General features: G+C 42.4%; 2 protein-coding genes across 2 annotated transcripts; both read right to left on the bottom strand.

Moving 5' to 3' along the window:
* Positions 1-6,124, bottom strand: pgr (progesterone receptor). The gene is made up of 8 exons (XM_050073711.1): positions 5,238-6,124; positions 3,998-4,107; positions 2,905-3,021; positions 2,350-2,655; positions 1,302-1,446; positions 1,015-1,145; positions 480-637; positions 1-373 (listed from the first exon to the last, which is right to left on the bottom strand). Exons 1-8 carry the CDS (start codon positions 6,122-6,124, stop codon positions 218-220), a joined length of 2,010 nt encoding a protein of 669 aa, XP_049929668.1. The 3' UTR covers positions 1-217.
* A 1,712-nt stretch (positions 6,125-7,836) lies between these two features.
* trpc6b (transient receptor potential cation channel, subfamily C, member 6b) lies at positions 7,837-18,913 on the bottom strand. The gene is made up of 13 exons (XM_050073702.1): positions 18,806-18,913; positions 18,297-18,378; positions 14,591-15,359; positions 14,226-14,411; positions 13,918-14,082; positions 11,734-11,950; positions 10,939-11,166; positions 10,292-10,556; positions 9,921-10,116; positions 9,404-9,610; positions 9,113-9,169; positions 8,733-8,808; positions 7,837-8,636 (listed from the first exon to the last, which is right to left on the bottom strand). Exons 3-13 carry the CDS (start codon positions 15,335-15,337, stop codon positions 8,488-8,490), a joined length of 2,493 nt encoding a protein of 830 aa, XP_049929659.1. The 5' UTR covers positions 15,338-15,359; positions 18,297-18,378; positions 18,806-18,913; the 3' UTR covers positions 7,837-8,487.

Below are 18,913 nucleotides of genomic sequence, written 5' to 3'. Positions count from 1 at the left end.
GAGACTCAAGATAGATTTGTACTAAAAAATGCATTTTTAAGGAACATGTTCTTCTGTTTCACCTTATAAAGTACAAGGGCTTAAAAGCATTTGAGGCAATTTGAAAGTAAAGATGACTGACTATAATCGTGAAGGCTATAAAGAATCCAGTAATTGTGGGCTGAATGATCTAGTCACAAGATGTCTCTGCAGATTTGTGATGTCCGTGCTGAAATCATCACTTGGCGTGGAATATGAGGGGCCTCACCATGCCTGCCAGGACCTTGGGAAGCTGGGAGGCAATGACCTCTGACATCATCTCTGGAAACTCCACTTTCATGGCGTCTGCCTGGATGAAGGTGCTCAGACAGAACAGGTTGACCTTTTTCACTATCTGTCAGAGAAAGAGACATCCATGTTTATCTTAGCGCTCATTAAAGTAGCAATTAGATGAAGGCACGATACAACACTGTTGTACTCAGATCTACTTGGGAGCGTACATCATGCATGGCGTCCATCAGTTTGGTGAGGTGGTAGAATCGCTGTGAGCTGGCCACCAAGCCCTTCTCCTTCATGTGGATAGCCTTGGTCAGCTCCCGGATGTAGCTTTGTCTCATTTCTTCAAATGCGGCCTGACTTTTGAGTCCCTCGAGAGGCACTGAGAGCAGAGAGAACACTTGTAGACACTTTTGCATGTAGATAAAGGATTACTTTGTTTCAAAAGCTAACTAAACACTAGAGAAATGTAATAGAAGTGCCAGTAAATGATCTATTTAGGAGTAACATGCTGCTGTTCAAAACAATGTTTTTCAGTAAGTGTAAAAGTAGGAGTTGATAGCAGCTGCTACATAAATTCTGTCAAGGTCCAGTCACCCTGTACAACACTCCCTTTGTTGTGCGGCTCTACAGTAGATGATCATCAAAGCTTCACATCTCAGCTTGCAACATTGTACAAGCCAGTAAGTGCTGTTCATTCAAACGAGGGTAAGAAGTGAGTCATCTTGAGTCTGGTTCAGGAAGTCTCCTGGCTTTTACCTGTGTTGAGTAATATTATGGCTTTCATGCAGAGAAACTCCTCGCGGGTAACTTGGAGATTGGCAAACTCCTGAGGGATGAACTGTATTGCCAGGCAGAGGTCGTAAATGGGAGATCTCCTCATTTGATCCCTAACAGACAAAAAACAGAAAATGATGAGAGCTTCTTTTTCATCCAAAACCATTGCTTTGTGAATAAATGATGACTGCCATGTCCATAACTGCTAATTATAAATTGTAATGAACCAAAAACCAACTCAAATTGTCTGTGTAATGACGGTGACTTACTGACTGAGAACCAGATCAGGCGCAAAGTATAAATATTCACTGGTGACATTCTGGAAGGAGCGCCAGCCCAGAGAGAACACCATCAGGTTCATCCATGAGTACTGGATCAGGGTCATCTGATCATTGATGTGAAGGTTACGAAACCCTGTAAGAGAAAAAAAAAAATCCTGTATTTAGAGCACTTTTTTAATAGTTCGTGCAACTTGTGTCACGATACATTTGCACGAATATACCATCATACCTAGTGATGCAGCAAATTGGTTTTAGTACAATAGAGTACTGTAGGGAAGACGTCTTTTATAGGCTGACATGGAAGTTAATGTTGCCCTAATTCTCTCGACAAAAGGCTGATAGGATTTTTCCCTTGGATTCTAGATTATTGCAGACAATAAGCTCTGTGGCAAACAAACGTCTATGATGCTTACATGTTTTGTTCAGCAATATACTCTTCACAAATGAGCACCACTTCTATGATTTTTGAAGCGTAAATGCAGTCGCCGGAGGTAAAAGGCTAACTTTAGGCTATAAACAAACTACGTCACGGTGGCTTGACTTAACCTCACCACCACAACAAGGTTGTAAAGCCGTGTTCGGCGTTATGACGTTCTGTAGTTTCATTTAGCCACTCGTTAGCAACTGTCTTTTTTAAGACATCTAAAAGCTAAAAGTCTCTTAAACTTGTGTTAACCACAGATCTTATTTCAGGCATCCAACCAAAAACCCATTAAAAAAAACTCATTAACTTCGAGACAAGGGAACCAGGAGTGCTAAAATGCTAACTGATACCTGGGTTTAAGGACTCATTCCTGCACCAGTCTATCTCGGCTCAACTTAAAGCTTTATTGTTTGAAAATCTTCCTTTATTTTACATTTCCTGTGACAAACATAATTTTATACTACTTAGATTCACTTCTCTCATAACCAATATTCTTGGCATCACCAAGCCTGTTATCTCAGTCAGTGTTTAAGGCTGGGACCTTCGGGGAGGCCTGCCAGTGAGTCCCCATGGTGACAAATGTGATGACCCTGAGCTGCAGAGAGCCGTTACCTGGCAGAGACTTGGACCACTTGACGATCCACAGCAGCTGTTTCTCACACAGCCTGTTGAGGCTGCTGAGCAGAATATGTGGGGCATCAGCCTGGGAAGCGTCATAACCAGAGTACACGGTCTCGGGTTCAATGTTTTCCAGGATATTGAGGATCGTCTGGGAGAGGTGCACCTCGCGGATGCCTGGTATGCAAGACATGGTCGTCAAGGCCTGATTGTCGCTGGACATGGCCAAGTGGGACTGGAACATCAGGGACGGAGCCAAACCCAAGGCTTTCAAGGCTCCAAAACGCTTCAGCTTCCTGCCTGTGACATGAGTGCAAGGCCTGGTCAGATAATGTGAGGTACAACTTGTGCCCATAATACATCATGCAGCTTATTCTGTCAAGTAAATTCACAGTTTGCAAAAATCCTGTTAAATATTAATTCATTATTGTCTTTTGATCTGAGCAGTTTTAACATACTCGGCATTACATTACCAATCAGTTTAATATCTGCCATATGGGTGCATTAGCTCTGTGTTACTGTGCATAAAGAAATCCAACTAAATGGTACCTCCAAGCATCATCCCAGCTTGATAGCACTTTCGGAGGCGACATGCGGGGCAATTTTTCCTCCGAATTTTGTCCACAATGCAGTCATTTCGCCCGGCGCAGAGATAGCTATGATGGCCTGTTGGGTGAAAGGGTACAGACAATGCACACAATTTTAACAGCACTTAATTTTCAAACATGTCAGGTGGAGGAGAGGCACATAATGAGAGGGGAAAAGTGTCAAAGGGTTCTTGACTATTAGCATGGCTACTCCATCCACACTGAGGCAGCGTTCGGAGGAGAGATCTAAAGAAGAAAATTAGATAGAGGCAAGGCTGTGAGGACAGAATGACACGGCCGTGGTGAGACATAGTGGCTCTTATATAATCTCTCCTGTTGCAAGATAACAAGAAAAACAAGTCAAAGACGAAGAACACGGTGAACACTGGTCAGTGTGATACTGTTGCTCGTGACCTTTAACAACTACCATAGAAGGTCAGTCAAATTTGATGCAGTAACTCCCCTTGAGTGTACCACATTATCCACTGTAGACTTCAGATTAGAGATTAATAATCAGTTACAGCCTACCTCATTTTTATTTCATTTTCGTTTTTTAAGTTATGTGATGTCCACTGATAACAGAAAAAAATGTTAGGAGGCAGATTTTCATTTGCAGGCACCCTAAATATTGAGTATTTACAATATACAGCATACTTAATGAAATATATTAACAACAGTTGGCATCAAACTAAAGAACAAAGGCAGCATAAAAAGATTCACTGTCCCAGATTGGAGTAGGCAGATGGAAAACAAAGGGGGCGGACTGATAAAACAGTCATGCATGTTTGATCGGCTGTCCCTGGCCAGATGTTAAAAGGCATCTTGAAATAGAATAAAAATCTGAAGAAGAAAAAAAAAAGCAGTCAAACTGTTTGCTGTAGCTGAAGTGTTTTTCCTTTCATAACAGTCCCAAAACAGTATGTGTCTCTGACAACACTTGACTGAAAGTGTGTACGAAAACAAAAGAAAAGAGAACGTAGAACTTGTGGTTAAATTGGTTTGAAAATTAGAAATAAACATTTCCAGAAGTAGGTTAAAACGTTTTCTTTGCTCACCTTCGACGGCTCTTTTAAAAAAGACTTTACAGCTCCCACAGGTTAGGACTCCATAGTGGCATCCAGATGCCTCATCGCCGCAGATCACACACTGTCTCTGAGGTGGCATACTGGGGGAAAGAGAAAAAATAAACATATGTTGATGAGCTCATCTATGAAGGTGAATTCATATAGAAACTGCACGTGTCCAGAACCTCCAAGATTTTAAAACTTCAGCCCTTTTTAAACTTTTTACGTGTAGGTGAAATGTACAGCGCCTTGAGTAGGCAACATTAAGGAGTTCATCATATGAGTTTGATCCCAATTAGAACAAAGGCAAGAACCAAGGGCGTAGGTTTCATTTCAAAACTGGTGAGGGGTGACACATATTCAGCTAGAAAATTGTGAGCTTCAAAGACTTAATCTCCTGCATTCTGGTGATTTTTTTTTTCTTTTGCAGTACAAATTTGTGCCTTTTCTATATTATTAAGTTGAAATTACTTTGTTGTCATCAAAATAAAAGTCCTCTGCTACTTTTATCAAATGCACATTATGGATATTTTACTATACTATACTATAATATAATAATAAAACTAATGCTAAATATTAAGGGGGGCATATCCCCTGCATCCCCCCCGAAATCTACACCTATGGCAACAGCTAAATGAGGCAGCCAGTAGTCTTACATTAATGACTGTCTTGTTTAACCCCTGAGTAAATTCCAAGCCTTTTTAAGAGGCCCCTGTCTATGTTTGCAAGGTAACAACTGAGTGACCCAGAGTTTGTAGAAGGATGTATTATTTTTAATGGCTTTCTGCTGCCCTAAAGTGACAAAACTGAAACCAGACCAGAGAGGCTGAGATGTTTTCACACCTACTTGTTGTCAGTACAAATGAACTTGTTGCATAATGTTTCCATGAGAGGCAGATGACAGTTTAGATAGGTCTATATAGAAGTGAGCGGATGTCAGTCCTTGTCAGACAACAAGAGTTTGTTCTTTCCATCGTCTCTGACTCAGAAATAGCCAGACTGACTCATAAACAACTGTCGTGCAGTGGCAAACAGTTTGTCCTGATCATCAGTTTATGTGGGCACATCTGGCAAAACTGTTCCCTTCTATCTATCTTTTAACGCCAACTGTCACACAAGCAGAAAACTTACATTCAAAGTTAATAGGTGGCTCAGTTTTGATTGAAAAGGTCAGATGGAACTATATTTATATCTGTGACTTCCAGGTAAACTTTAGTCATGAAATATTTACCCTGGGAATGCGGAGAAAGGTGATGAGTTCCTCTGAATCAGGGTCTGGCTCTGGATCCCATCGTAGCTGCTGTGTGTGAACGGGTCCTCGGTCACCCCTGCGCACTGGGACCAGTACTGGGGCTCAGCTGGAGAGGTCTGCACCTGCCAACGGGGAAGTTCGCTCTTGTACATCATCACCTGCTGGGCTGCGTGCAAGTTGGTATCAAAGTTGATGACAGCCTTCCCGGACAAAGCGTACCTGGAGTCAGTCCTCACGTGGTTGAGCGCCGGCAGCTGCTCTGACTGGTTCAGGTCGATCAGAAAGTTTGGAGATCCCTCCGGTCCCGGTCGGGGACACGTCGCGGCAGGTGTAAAGCTACTCGACTCCAAGTCGCTGAGCCCCAGTTGCTGCTTCCTGTCGGTGTCACAGAGCGCAGGTATCTCTGATGATGGAACAAAGTTGGGACAGCGGGTGTCCATGATCACAGAAGGCTCCTTTTCATCCTTGATGAACTTACACGCCCCGGTTGTTGAGGAGAGGCTGACATTTGGCAAACTTTCGGCCACATTCGTCCTCTGAAGTTTTGAAAAATCTTCCCACGGCACACCGTCACATTTCAGATATTCACTGCTACGATCATAAAAATGTTTCCCAGCAAGTGAACCATCGAGTGTGACACAGTCTTTGAAAACTGCACCTTCGCCGCTTGAATTCAGACCGTGGAATGGTGCGCCGGCGTTTCCAAAATTACGCACGGTGGAAGACAGGCAAGTTAGAGACTGTGACTCGTTCTGTAATTTCGTATTAATGAAATCAGCTTCAATCAAGTCACTTACTCTTGTATCGGTAGAATCGGCGATGGAAGTACTGATGGTGCTCATCCTTCCGTTTATTTTATTTTCCATTTTCTAAAGTGCAGAGCGCGCAGCAGAGACTGGAGTCCGCCCGGAGGTTGGACAGTGTGTGATAAACTGTGCCTCACAGACTTTTTCTGTAATCCTCCTCCCTGTCGAAAAAGGCTGTGGCTACGTCTTTCTTGCACTTAGGAGTCCTGTCCGCACAATTTAACAGCTGTTCTGAGAAGAAAAGGAAACTTTGTGCTGCTGATGAGGAATTAAAAGTGCGCAATTATGAGCTGTTTCACAAAATAAACTTGATTAGTAAATTAGAAGTGTAGTTCCTCGTCCTGGTTTTAAGTGTCATGTTTCAAAGCTGAATGTGTGTTCTTCTTTTAATTAACAGATTTACAATAGTTTTCCTCGTTCACACTAAATAGCCAGTCCTCCAAAGGATGCCAGGGGAGGACTTAATGTAGAGATGGATGGTTCCTTACAGCAGACCTTCAGTAAAACAGACAGCCAATGTGAAGCATGGATCACCTCAGTATCAGGGGCCAGTAGTCTCCACCCTACTTTTTATGAATAAGGTGCAACATGACGACAGTTTTGGCCAAATTAAAAAAAATATTTGAGAAAATGATAACTCCTAAACTCATTCATCCTTACAGCCTTGTTGAGTTCAACTGAAGGTCAAGACCTACAGTAATTATCATTATGGGCGTAGGTGTATTTCTTTATTCTGAGTGAGCTGTGTCTCTTGCAGCCATGATAATGGGGTTTCATTGTGTTTGCAACTAGGAGACAGGTGGAAGAATCAGAGGACTAAATCCCTTCTGTCCCATTTGAGCTTTGAAGTTTTATTCATCACTTCAGGCAACTTCACATCTCAGTTGTTCTAATGGTGTGTTACATAGGTTTGTGAAGGCTGTAATGAAGTCAAATCAATTAGAAATTTGACTTTTTTTTTTAATGCCTTGTCCATAAGAGATAATTCCTCCAAGCACTGTCATCACCGTCACTCTTGCCTTCTTTGTTCTTGTCTAATTTACATTTCTGTTATCACAATTAGATTACAGAGAGGGTTTTAACTCTTATAGTTAATCAGCTGAGTGTGGGTGTTGCTGATACATGTGCTGATGATGCACACACAGACCTTGGCCCTGTTTCCTACGTCATTTGCTTGATGATATCAGAGGGGATTCTCACGCTGTGGCCTACATAATTCTTAGTACATTGTTTCACATGTAATTCGACATGTTTCTCAAATGCTGTAATGGCCTGCTTACCAGACAAGAGTTTAATTTTCAAATGTGACAGTCATGGTGACCAAGAGCCTCCTGTGCAACCTCATTGTCTGGTACTTTTTAAATTAAATTGCTAAAATTGTAGACACTTGGGGTAAATACATTTTACTGGGCCTTATGATGTTTGTGTTATGCAAAAAAAAAAAAAGTTGTCTTATGAGTGTTGTCCGTCTCTTAGTTTTCCTTTTGTATAAATGCTTCACAATGGCTCTGTTCAGGGGCTTGACAGTGAGGGGCTGGTGGTAGCTTTTACACTCCGGGCCCGGCTGTATTTAGACGTGAGCTGTTTGTCTACCTGACAGGTCAGACTGTTCTCAGACATTTGTCTTGCTTCGCAGCAGGCGTGAGGGGGCACAATAGCATCTGCTGCAACGATTTTAAAAACCCATAAACCCTCTGTGCTCTGTGAGGTGAGGAGAACCAACATAGATTTTCATTAAATATTACGCTGAGGTGATCAACATTTTAATAAAACACAACATTAAATAATCAAAAAGTTAATGCCCTGTATGAAAATTAAAACTAGAGTCCTGCTGATTGATTTTAAGGTTACATTACAGGAGAAAAAATGATGATCTCATAACTTGAGATTCGCAGAAAGCTCTGGGGAAAGTGATTACCAACAAGCTTTCATTTATTTTTATGTTATGCGTGACTTATGAGCCCGCCACTGACACATCCAGACACATGCTTCTGTTTTTTCTGTCTGAACTGCTCTGCTCCGTACTCCAGATGGAAAAATCACCTCTAAATCAAACCACACAAACAGCTGTTAACAGGCAGCACCGTCATATGTTAGCAGTCAGTAGTGCATATTAGTGTCACAGAGCCTGAGCAACAATAATAAAAAAAAAAAAAGATCCATTAGTGCCACCATGTGATTAACTGTATAGACACAGGGACAAAGAGAATCTGAGTCTTCCACCTTAAGGAATACATTTACATCAAGTGGAAAAAATCAAGTGTGTTTACCATTTTTAATATTCAAATATCCATTTTTATCTGTTGTTTTTGCCCCATAATGTGTATAAGGTCTGTGCCCAAGGGCCCTTTGACCTTTGAGAGTGCAGCATGTCCCATTAATTCATCTCTGATCCTTACATTTTTTAAGAAAGTATAGCCAGCTCATTCTTTCTGCTCCTCTTTCTGCTGAGCATGCATGACTTCCCCCAGTTGCCTGATGAGCTTTGCCAGTGTCTCCGTGTCATGGTTTGCCCTTTCCAGCAGCTCATAGCGCAGACTGGAGATGTCCTGTTTGATCTCCTTTAATTCACCTGTGGGACGGTAAGTGAAGCAGCTTCAAATGGTGTTTCATAATTCGGTCATCCAGACGAGAAAAGCACCGTGTGCAGAAAACCTGCTGAACTCACCTTCATTTATTTCATCATTGTCTTTATCTCTCTGTGCTTTTAAGATGTATCTTTTGATGAGGCGATTCATTATGTCCTGTAGTAAAGAATAGAGGATTGGAGTTTTGAACTGATGAGCTAATTATTCACTTAAAACACAGGTTGGTTAAAGGAAAAGAACAGCCGCCAACTTGCGTCAGTAAGCATGTTTGATTATTACAACACGTATCCATTAAGAACCATAAAGTGTGCCCTAGATATCAGGTGCCGAAATAAGTTTAAAGTCAAAATATCATTGGAATATTTATGTTTACATGTCTGTGTGTACAAAACTTAACTTAGAAAAGACTTGACAGCTCAGTTATTAACAGGTTAATCTTTAGAAATGAAAATTGCTTTACTTGGTGGCGGGTTGGACAAAGCGGTGATTCAGCACTCAGGTCTTCCTGTTGCCTCAACTATGATGAGAAACAAAAGAAAAGAAGAAGCACTTTTATTTTAAACATACTTTTATGGGAACTCTTACACCTGCAATTTATAAATGTGACACAAGAGGGCCCTGTAGACCTGTGTCAAAGAATCACCTACAAGAAGTTCTTCTAATGTCTCTAGCCTTTGATTTACATTCAACAAAATTTATTTGGTCATTTTCTTTCTTGAAATATCATTTGTGTGAGCAGCTGATGCCTCACCTTGTTAAGTTCCATCTCATCATTTGAGTTGTCTTTGCTTTTGCCTTTAAGCACATCCCAGAGAAATTCCCTTATACCCAACAGGAGGGAAATGACAGACTTGGGACTGGGCACAAGGTTGAAGGGCACAGGAAGTGTGCCACCCTGCTCAAAGTACGAGAACCAGAGTTTAGCTCTGGCGAACTTCCACTCAACATCAGCATCATCCTGCACAGACAGGAAGACACGGAAGGAGCAGAGGAAACATTGGATAAGCAAGTAAAAGTAAATCAGTTTGCATTTCTAATGTGCAACCTACATCTGCTCAACATTTGTTCATTAGGTCCGCAATATTATCGTGTACAAAAATGGACTGAAACATAAAAACTGTGGTATATAAGTAGTAAATCTTAACATCTATTGACACTTATAATCAAATTATTCCAAGACAATACTGGCCTTATAACAAAATGGTCATTGTCATCACTGATAAGACAAAAAAATGAATGGTAAGAAATGGATGATGATGAAGATGTACCTCAATTTCCTGGAAGGAGCTGTTGAACATGGCAATGAGCATATTCAGCAAGACGATCACCATGATGATGTTGTACACCCCGTAGAGAACATAGCCAATGTTCTCAATGAACTTATGGTCGATGTTAATGACTACTGATTTCACTTCCGACAAGCCAAAGATAGCCCAAAATAGCGTTTTAAAACTCTCCTCAAGCCTGAAGGGACAAAGAAATGAGAACTGAGTAAGTGTAGTGCAACCAAAGCGTTCATCTTACATCATATTCATTCAACACAGATTATATCCAAAGGCATAACTGGAAAATATTTAGAACATTTCAAAGCTTTTTTCAGGCAAATGCGTCATTTCAACAGTCTATAGTCGACACTCACGTTGTGAAGGCATCGTTGTGCTTGGCTCCGAGGTAGTATGAGTACAGATTGAACATTCCCACCATGAAAGCCACAAAAACAGTGATGAAAATCACCATGAACTTAAAGATGTCTTTTACTGTTCTTCCCAGAGAGATCTGCAACGGCCCGAAGCTCTCATTGGCAGGCAGGATGTATGCAATGCGAGAGAAGCTCAGCACAACTGCAATTGCATAGAGGCCTTCGGAAATAAGCTGCGGGTCTGAGGGCATCCAGTTGATTCGAGCTGGAAATAAAGAAATAATGAACAGTTGTCATGCAGCAAACTTTCCCTCCATTTAAATCACTCTGTATAGAATAGCCAGAAAATCAAGTAGTCAAAAAGGCTGTGATAATACTACAACTAAGTGGAAAATTATTTCTTTATTGTCATGGATTTTCTGTTCCTGGTCTCAAAATTATGGTGGAGAAAAAAAAAATCAATTTAAGATCAATAGACTCGGATCAATACCTTTAAAAATCAATATCCAGTGTAACAGTGACACAACTAACGATGTAAATCTGAACAAGGAAATCCTCTTTAATAAAATATTGAAGGTCAGTTTTTCTGCATAAAAGAAAAAAACTGAATCACTGATTATAAATTTAATTCTTTAGTCTGCACTCACCCAGCTGGAAATATTGTATCTCAGACGGCAAGGTCATGTTGGACAGGTCAGTATAGTGCTGGTCAACATAACACTGGGCAGAGTACGCATGCCAGAAGGCCATTAATCTGGCAATGAAAGAGGTCATAAAAATGGCCAAAATACTGAAGTCAAGGAGGTTCCAGGGCTCTGAGATGTATTCCCGGATGTCCTGCGACCAAATATCTTTACATTCTTCCCAGATTTTTCCTGTAGGGGAAAAAGAAAATCATTAAAATCAGCAGTCAGTTAAAAGTCACACTGATTCTTTCTCAAATGAGATAATGGCTGATATGGTTTTAACATGTATGTATAAACATGATAAATAAGGCTCGAATTGATAGTCAAATCACATAGTATTTATTGATGCTGCATCCTGGCAACGCGTGCGTGATATGGTTTCCAAGTCTCGCCTGTGGAGCTAATTTAAAGTGTCACCTTGCCATTTTTGTCTTTGGACATCCATTACCACCCTGATTTATTGGGGTACATGTGGTAGGAATACATTATTATCTACAGGCTATAGGCAATTTCCAAGCATGGTAGATGTGTGGGGATGTTTAAACCTTCAATGACCTCCAGTATCCTTGACCCTGCATGCACAGCAGTGAGATGTAAATGTGAAAGTGTGGGAGTGCCAGAAAGATGGGAGAGGAATAAATTTACATAACGAAAAGGCACACTAACGTCATAGGAAAAGATTCAACAGCTAGTTGTGCTTGTATTCAAGATTGTGGAAGGAACAGGGTGAGGGCGTGAGGTGTTTACACTCATGACCTATGACCCAGGATATGATGAGAATCTCCATCCAGGTGAAGGGGGTCGTCTTCATTCGAAAAAGCTGTGAGGGGTGATCGTGGCTGGTCATGTTAGGCAGCAGCGATGTTCCCTCAAAACGGTCTGCCGCGTTCAGGACCAGTAGGCAAAGAAATATCATGAAGGAGGCTGCGTGGGCCACAAACTTCAGGAAAGGTCCACACATGAGTTTTCCTAACTGACACAAGTCAGGGAAAGGCAAACAGAGTACAGTTTAACATTGTTTTGAGCTGCACTAAGTGAATTTCACATTTTATGAATACAGCCTCCAACAAAATATCATCTTTGCACACAGTAAAGGATTAACCAAAATTTAAAGCTGGTGTAGGCAGTTTAAGTTTTGGTTCACCGGCCAAAAAATCCCATAATAACCTTTGAGCATACTGTAATTTAGGTAAACTTAGAGAACACAAGACTCCTCTTGGCTCTGTATTAAGGCTTTAGAAAATCTAAGCTGTGACAGGCGACTTTGGCCAGTCATAGGTACTTTCAGAGGGAGGGCGTTCCTATTGGCTGTTTTACAAATGCAGATGCACGTCCCCTCAGTGAAAGCATGATTCAGTAAGGGCGCATTCACACTAGGGCCAGTTGTTCCGTACCGTGCTGAAGCACGATTGCCCCCCCTCCCCTGCCCCCCGCTGGCTCGTACTCACATTACCCCGAGCCCAAGTGTACTCAAGCATGGTTACCTCTGACACATACGTCATCACGTTGAGATACGACCTCTTCATCTGACCAACGTGAACCGTTCGACGACGCCATTGCTATTGTTGTTGTGGAGGGATGGTCGCATGGTTCATACGTCATCACCACGTTTCGCGCGTTGCGTACATAACCTTGTGCGCATGCGTGACCAAGTGTACCGTGCTTAAGCACACTTCTTCCAACTGTACTGGGCCAGGGAAGTGTGACGTACTCAAGCACGGTACACTTGCACTCACACTAGCCAAATAATTCAGACTTTAGGGGGCAAACGTGCTTGGGCACGGTACGATTGCCTAGTGTGAGTGTAGTGTGAGAATCCTGCAGAGAAAGTTGCTATTCCAGCATTGGCAACAACTGCCAACACTGCAAAGCAACCAAATAAAGGAAGACTGACTTATTGAAAAGAAAGTCTAGAAGTCTGACAGTAACAAAATTAAACACATATTAATATCGGTGAAGTGTTTCAGAGACAGACAGAAAATATTGCTGATAGTTTAGCTTTCTGCTAACTGGACCCAAAGGCTAATGACTGCAGCTTCTTGTTCATGTTCATGTAGCTAATGTTAGCTAGAGCCTCAAATCACAGTGTGTCATCCACCTCACTCTCCACCGCTACAGACCAACTCAGTTGGAGGAGAGCAGGCTGCAGCTCTGGAGATGGACACCCAGTCAGCAGCCACACTAACCTGAATCCAGGCAGCGCGTAACCCAGCTGCGACGGACCGGTCAGCCCCAACTCTCCGCCTGCTGCCTGCTCTCCCCCCAGGGAAGCAGCCCACAGTGGCGGGGAGTGAGGCACAGAGACCGCGGGGAGGCTAGCTAGCTAACTATTGTCTCATTTGTGGTCTGATAAACAAAGAGAGAGAGCCTGGCAAGGTGGAGTTGAGTGCATGAGGTGCGTGCAACTGTACAAGGAAACGTGTATATGCCCATGGTCATCTGGTGGGAGGGACTTAGGACAGAGAAGGGGGAAGGGTTTAATTTCAAATTCTGCCATTTTGTTGTTGTTGGTTTTTATTTTTGCCTTTTCCAGATTTCTGCCTTACCAGCTTTAAGACCGAAACACAGAACTGTCTTGCCTATAGCAGTGGGCATCAGCATGTTGAAACACAGTCTGACCAATAGTGACGAGTTTTCTAACTTTATGTCACTGGTTAATGTTAAAGCTGCATTAATTGCAGCTCCACAATAAGCTGACAGACCCACAACCCTGACATATTATTGCCTAATAAAGTTTTTGTGGCTAATATGTTTGCAACATTGGCCTATTCAAACGTCGAGCAGACATGGTGCAAATTTAGAAGCATGTCAAAGTCCAACATTCACTTTTCCTTAAGCTCTGTTAAAAGTGTATGAAATGTTGCCTAAAAGAAAACTAAGACCATTATTGCTGAATCCAACTATTAAGTTACAACAGTGAATGGGTTTTTTGGGACTAACCTTACTTGAGGGTGCGATCCAGTACATAAAGGACAGAACGGGCAACCCAAAAGCTACACCAAGGGCAAGAAGGATTTTAACCGCTGTGGTTTGCTGACGAAGTCCTGACAAATTCTCGTACCAGATGGAGAGGAGTTGCTGTTGGCAGTTTGGATGTGCCACAAACTGCCCCATCAACGGTATGTGTGAGGAGAGAGGAGGGAGGGAGAGTAAGGTAGAGGGATTATTAGGGGAAAGAAACAGTATGCAGATTATAATATGAAAGCAAGTGCATCGATTCTAATCTTAAAGTTTTCTCACATGCTTACCTTTTTAACTTCATATTTTATTGCAAGTTTTAACCTGAGAAGGTTTTGTCGGCCCAAGGTCTCAGAGCTTTGACATGATTCTGTGTCCCCGTTCAAGATGGCCTTCACTTCCTCTGTGTTTCGACACAAATCCAGGAGTCCCACCACAAAGTCTTTACACTGCATGGATAGTTTCTTGTAATCATTCTATAACAGACAAAGGAAACATTTATAACACCTTATTCTTATATATTTATGAATCACTACCAGCACAAAAGTCAAAACTTCAAATCCTGTCATAACTGTAGCTTCAAGCTTTTACTTAACATGATGTGCAGCTGTTGTCTTTAACTTTAGTTTAAGGATGGGTACATTTGATACTGTACCTTGAACTCCTTTTCAATGTTGGCCAGAACTGCAAGCTCATTGCTCAGTGCCAGAGCTGCCATCACTGGGTCTTCATTGGAGAGGGACAGATACGCTGGACTGGCCAGACATTTATATGCATTGATGCGGGACTGTGAATGGCTAAATGAGTCATGTCTCTGCTGCTCGCTGCAGGTCCCGCACTGGCAGAAGTAGTCATGGGGCCGCTCTACACGGGCCCCCTTCATAAGAAGTGTATGCACAATTTCATACTCATGACACTGGGAGGCCAGGATGATGGGAGTGATGTCATGAGAGAAGCGCGTGCCTTCCTCATCATAGGCAAAGAAGTCATCATGTGTACCCGCCTGGCTGGGACTGTTAGTCAGCCTCTGGCCGTCTGCAAAGGCCTGATGGCTCAGTAGGGCCTCCACTATACGGATATAGCCTTTACTGATGGCTAACAGCAAAGCATCTCCGATTCTAGCCAGGTCTTTCTTTCTGAGCAGGAGCTTAGTCACCTCTAAATGCTCATTGGCAACTGCCAGCTGCAGTGCATTCTGGCCCATGTAGTTCACACAGTTGACGTCGAATTCTGGCAGCTCCTCTAGAATCCGCTTCACTTCGGGGATGTTGCCATATTCTGCAGCATTTAAGAAAACTTCCTCTGTCTTGGAGAGGCAGGAGGTGGACTGAGCATGATACAGGTAACCAGCTCCCCGTAAAGCTTGTCTCCGAGGTTTGGTCACAGCCTGCTGCGGCATCATGGCTCTGCATTCATTGCTCCACCTAAACACAAATAGGCATCATTTGATTATCTAATATCAATATCATATGAAGACCCTATCTGTTTACAAATGATTAAGGGGGACAAATTGGCAGAGATGGAATATAATGTCATAAGTATGTTTTCCTCAGTGTATAATCACCTGGAACGAAGAATTGTCATGTTTTCGTGACCTTAGAATGAGCCTTTAAATCTACCTAGGAAGAGGGTCCTCATCCATGGAGCCCGCCATGTTTCTACAGTAGCCCAAAATGGACAACCCAAACACTGGCTCTAGATATTTTTTTGCATTTTTGCATCAGTCACTGTAGTTAGCAGCCCCTCCTTGGAGCACAGTCTCACTCAAGCATTGTCGAATCCAATGCTTGGGCAGTGACTTGCGGCATCAGAAACCAACGAAAAAAGGCCACCTTAAATGTTGGCATGATACATGGCCGGTTGCTGTTATAGTTTAACGGCGCCCGGCGATGTCAGGGGGATACATGGTGGGACAAGGAAGAAAGTTAAGCCGATGAAAGTCTGAGTGGAGCGGGTGGAAGGGGTGGTGGATGGGTCCAACAAACCCCAACATTCACCCAAGAGAGCAGTGTTCACATCCTGTAAGATTCTAAAGCCAAACCCTGTTCTTTTTTCCTAAACCACATGCTTTTGTTGCCTAAGGACACATTCACATTGGTGCTATTTGGTCCTCTTTACACGAACCCTGGTCCGCTTCCATGGATAGTTCAGTTCGTTTTGAGTGGTGTGAACGCTCATTCGAACTCTGGTGCGTACCAAATAAGCGAACCCTGGTCCGCTTGAAAACTGGGGGTCTCGGTTCACTTGCAAGTGAACCCTGGTGCGGTTCGCTTACAGTGGGAAATGCAAATGGACTATCAAGCAAACCAAAGAGAGGAAGTGACGTAGAGCACAGTGCATTTTGGGTAGAAAAAAAAAACAAAGCCAACAGCACAAACCGGGAGAAGCAGAGGTAAAAAAAGAAAAACTTGGAAGATGTCTCGTGGGCAGACGTGGAGTAGTGAGGAAGTGCAGGTGCATACTGATATATGGTCAGAGGACTATATATCGCAGTTGCTTGTGGCTACCTACAATGGATTTCCGTTTTCGGTCCTGGCCAATCAATGAGCCGGGTTTTCTACTTCCTCATGCTTTTTTTCTTCTTGGTCAGTGGTTGTTTCAGGCAATACCGCCCCCAAATGAGCAGCTGTTGTAACTGTGTGACGTTGTTCAGGCCGTTTGGTCCGCATTAAAAAGTGCAGTGTGTGGGGCGTCGGTAGCGTGGTGGGTGGTGCCAGCGCCCCATGTGCGGAGGCCTTGCTGCAGCGGCTGCGGGTTCGGGTCGGGCTCGTGGCCCTTTGCTGCGTGTCAGTCCCCACTCTCTCTGTCTCCCCATTTCACTGTCCTGTCATTAAAGGCAAAAGCCCATAAAAATAATCTTTAAAAAAAAAAAAAAAAAAAAAAAAAAAAAAGTGCAGTGTCAAAGTGAACCAAACCAAATGAAGGTGTGAAATTTTTCGGCATTCCCCGCCCAATCGAACCGAGTCCCCGGGACTATCCTGTGTGAATGGGCCCTAAACCCAACCATGTGTGTTTGTTGTTGAAGATATAAAAACGTCAATATGTGGTGTTGTACCAACGTAGTGAGTTTATTTTGAAAGAGACTGTATGTAAATGTTAAATTTCCTGTAAAAACAGATGTGTATCTTGAAAGAAGAGAACTTGACATGGTGTCCCAGAACGTCAACAACCAACACACCCAGGGTCTTCATGTCGTATGTGGACATAAAAAGTCCATGACCAAAATGTCAATATGTGACGAGGTTGGAGTGAGAATGTGTTGCTCCTTGACGAGCAGCATTGGAAAACATTTTTAACAGTAAACTGCTTTATTCTGTGTTTTATTTTACTGGTTAATTCATGCGGTCCGTTTCTTTTGGAGAGGAAGAGACTTCTGCAATAATTCAGTTCCAGGTAAAAATCTGCTGAACAATGTACACTGAAGGAATCCTACCCAGGAATTCACACTTGGCACAGTGTAGAAGTTCCAGCTGGTTACAATCTGCAATCATCACTCCTAGATGCCACTAAATCCTACACACTGTTCATTTAAATTCCTCCTCAGCAGACACATGATTTTAATTAGCCAGCTAGTTTGGGTTAATTCACGTCAGCTCCATGTACATTTCCTAAAAAGGCCTTAGAAATGAGACAGCAGACTTAATGAATGGTCAACAGTGTGCAATGGACAGCTGGTCTCAGCTGATTTATAACTCGCCCTACATGTGTGACACCACCCACAGACTTATCATCTGCTCTGCTTCATTTCATGGCCTGGAACTGTCCATCCATTCAGCCTCTGCCTGATCGCTGACCAAATTTATCTTGCATGTCTGGAATATTATAAAAAAAAGTCAACGGTGTTGATTGTTAGTACAGTGGCAAACTTTTATTTACTGATTGATTCTGGTATGATGTATACTTCATTCATTAGACTATAACTACCATGTAACAGTGACCATCTCTGATACTAATCGTATTTTGCATCATTGTCTAACGTAAATCTACTTTACGTTCAGTAATTACATTTGAATAACGTGGTTATTCCTGGAGCTAATTGCTTCAGCACAGATGATGATAGATGACGACACAAACATCCCTTCATTTAATCATGATTAGTGTTAATAAGATTTTACATAACAGGGCAAACTGATGGGCGCAAACACAGTACATACAGAATTCACTCTATAACAGACAAATCACTCATCTTTGGCATCCAGTCTGTATCAGCTGAGACAAGATGAAATGAAAATGGTGTCATGCTGCTCAGCCAGGGAAGGTGTGAAAATCACAACAAAAAATGGATGGACATAAAATAAATAATTAAAAAAGAGAGTAGGTTTTTGCCTTTAAAATGACATAGATACTCTATGGGAATTTACCTGCCTGGATTTTTGAGAACGCCTTGTTGTTTTGGTCCTGCTGCTGCTCCTCCGCATCATCATGACAGGCAAATGGGTGACACTAGGAGATGGAGAAAAAACATTGGCATGAATACTTTAATGATAGATAAGATTCTTCTGCAGTTCATGTCTTTGGATGAGCTGTGTGCAGTTACATGTGATGTTAACACTCAACATTGTAGTAACTGAAAAACAAGGCTTTCAGTGTGGAGAGGAATACATCAGTGTTGATTACAGATGACAAGGAAAGGCACAACAGAGGATTTGAAAAATGAGACACTGCAGGATGAGATCACTGAGTGCTACTCTAATACTGTTGTTTTTTAGGAGCATCACGGGCCTGAAGCTTTTCCACAGATGCCTAAATAAACACCGACATTCCTCTATCAATATTTCTTTAAATAAGGCACCGGAACTCCATTATCTTCGACATATTTACTATATGTTTCACATCAATATTCAGAAGTCTAACAGGATGCTGCACTCACCTCACCGATGTGGCCAAATGACTTCACCTTCACTTCTTTAAATCCAAACTCCGTCCCAAAGCGAGCAGCTGCAGCTCACGTGTAACACACCGGCTCCTGTCAGCCTCT

The sequence above is a fragment of the Epinephelus moara genome, chromosome 2 (genome assembly GCF_006386435.1).
Source record: "Epinephelus moara isolate mb chromosome 2, YSFRI_EMoa_1.0, whole genome shotgun sequence".
NCBI classification, from domain to species: Eukaryota; Metazoa; Chordata; class Actinopteri; order Perciformes; family Serranidae; genus Epinephelus; species Epinephelus moara.
The sequence above is the reverse complement of the archived record's forward strand: the minus strand, read 5'-3'. Positions and strand labels throughout refer to the sequence as shown.

Bases quoted from the DNA above. Each gene is read 5' to 3' on its own strand.
- pgr (XM_050073711.1), bottom strand. From the start codon at position 6,124: ATGGAAAATAAAATAAACGGAAGGATGAGCACCATCAGTACTTCCATC. The intron at 1,447-2,349 runs GTAACGGCTCTC...TTTCTCTTACAG, and splicing joins GTGGTCCAAGTCTCTGCCAG to GGTTTCGTAACCTTCACATC. The intron at 638-1,014 runs GTAAAAGCCAGG...CTCTGCTCTCAG, and splicing joins CATAATATTACTCAACACAG to TGCCTCTCGAGGGACTCAAA.
- trpc6b (XM_050073702.1), bottom strand. From the start codon at position 15,337: ATGATGCCGCAGCAGGCTGTGACCAAACCTCGGAGACAAGCTTTACGG. The intron at 11,951-13,917 runs GTTAGTCCCAAA...GACTTGTGTCAG, and splicing joins GGATCGCACCCTCAAGTAAG to TTAGGAAAACTCATGTGTGG. The intron at 9,170-9,403 runs GTGAGGCATCAG...TTCTCATCATAG, and splicing joins ATGAGATGGAACTTAACAAG to TTGAGGCAACAGGAAGACCT.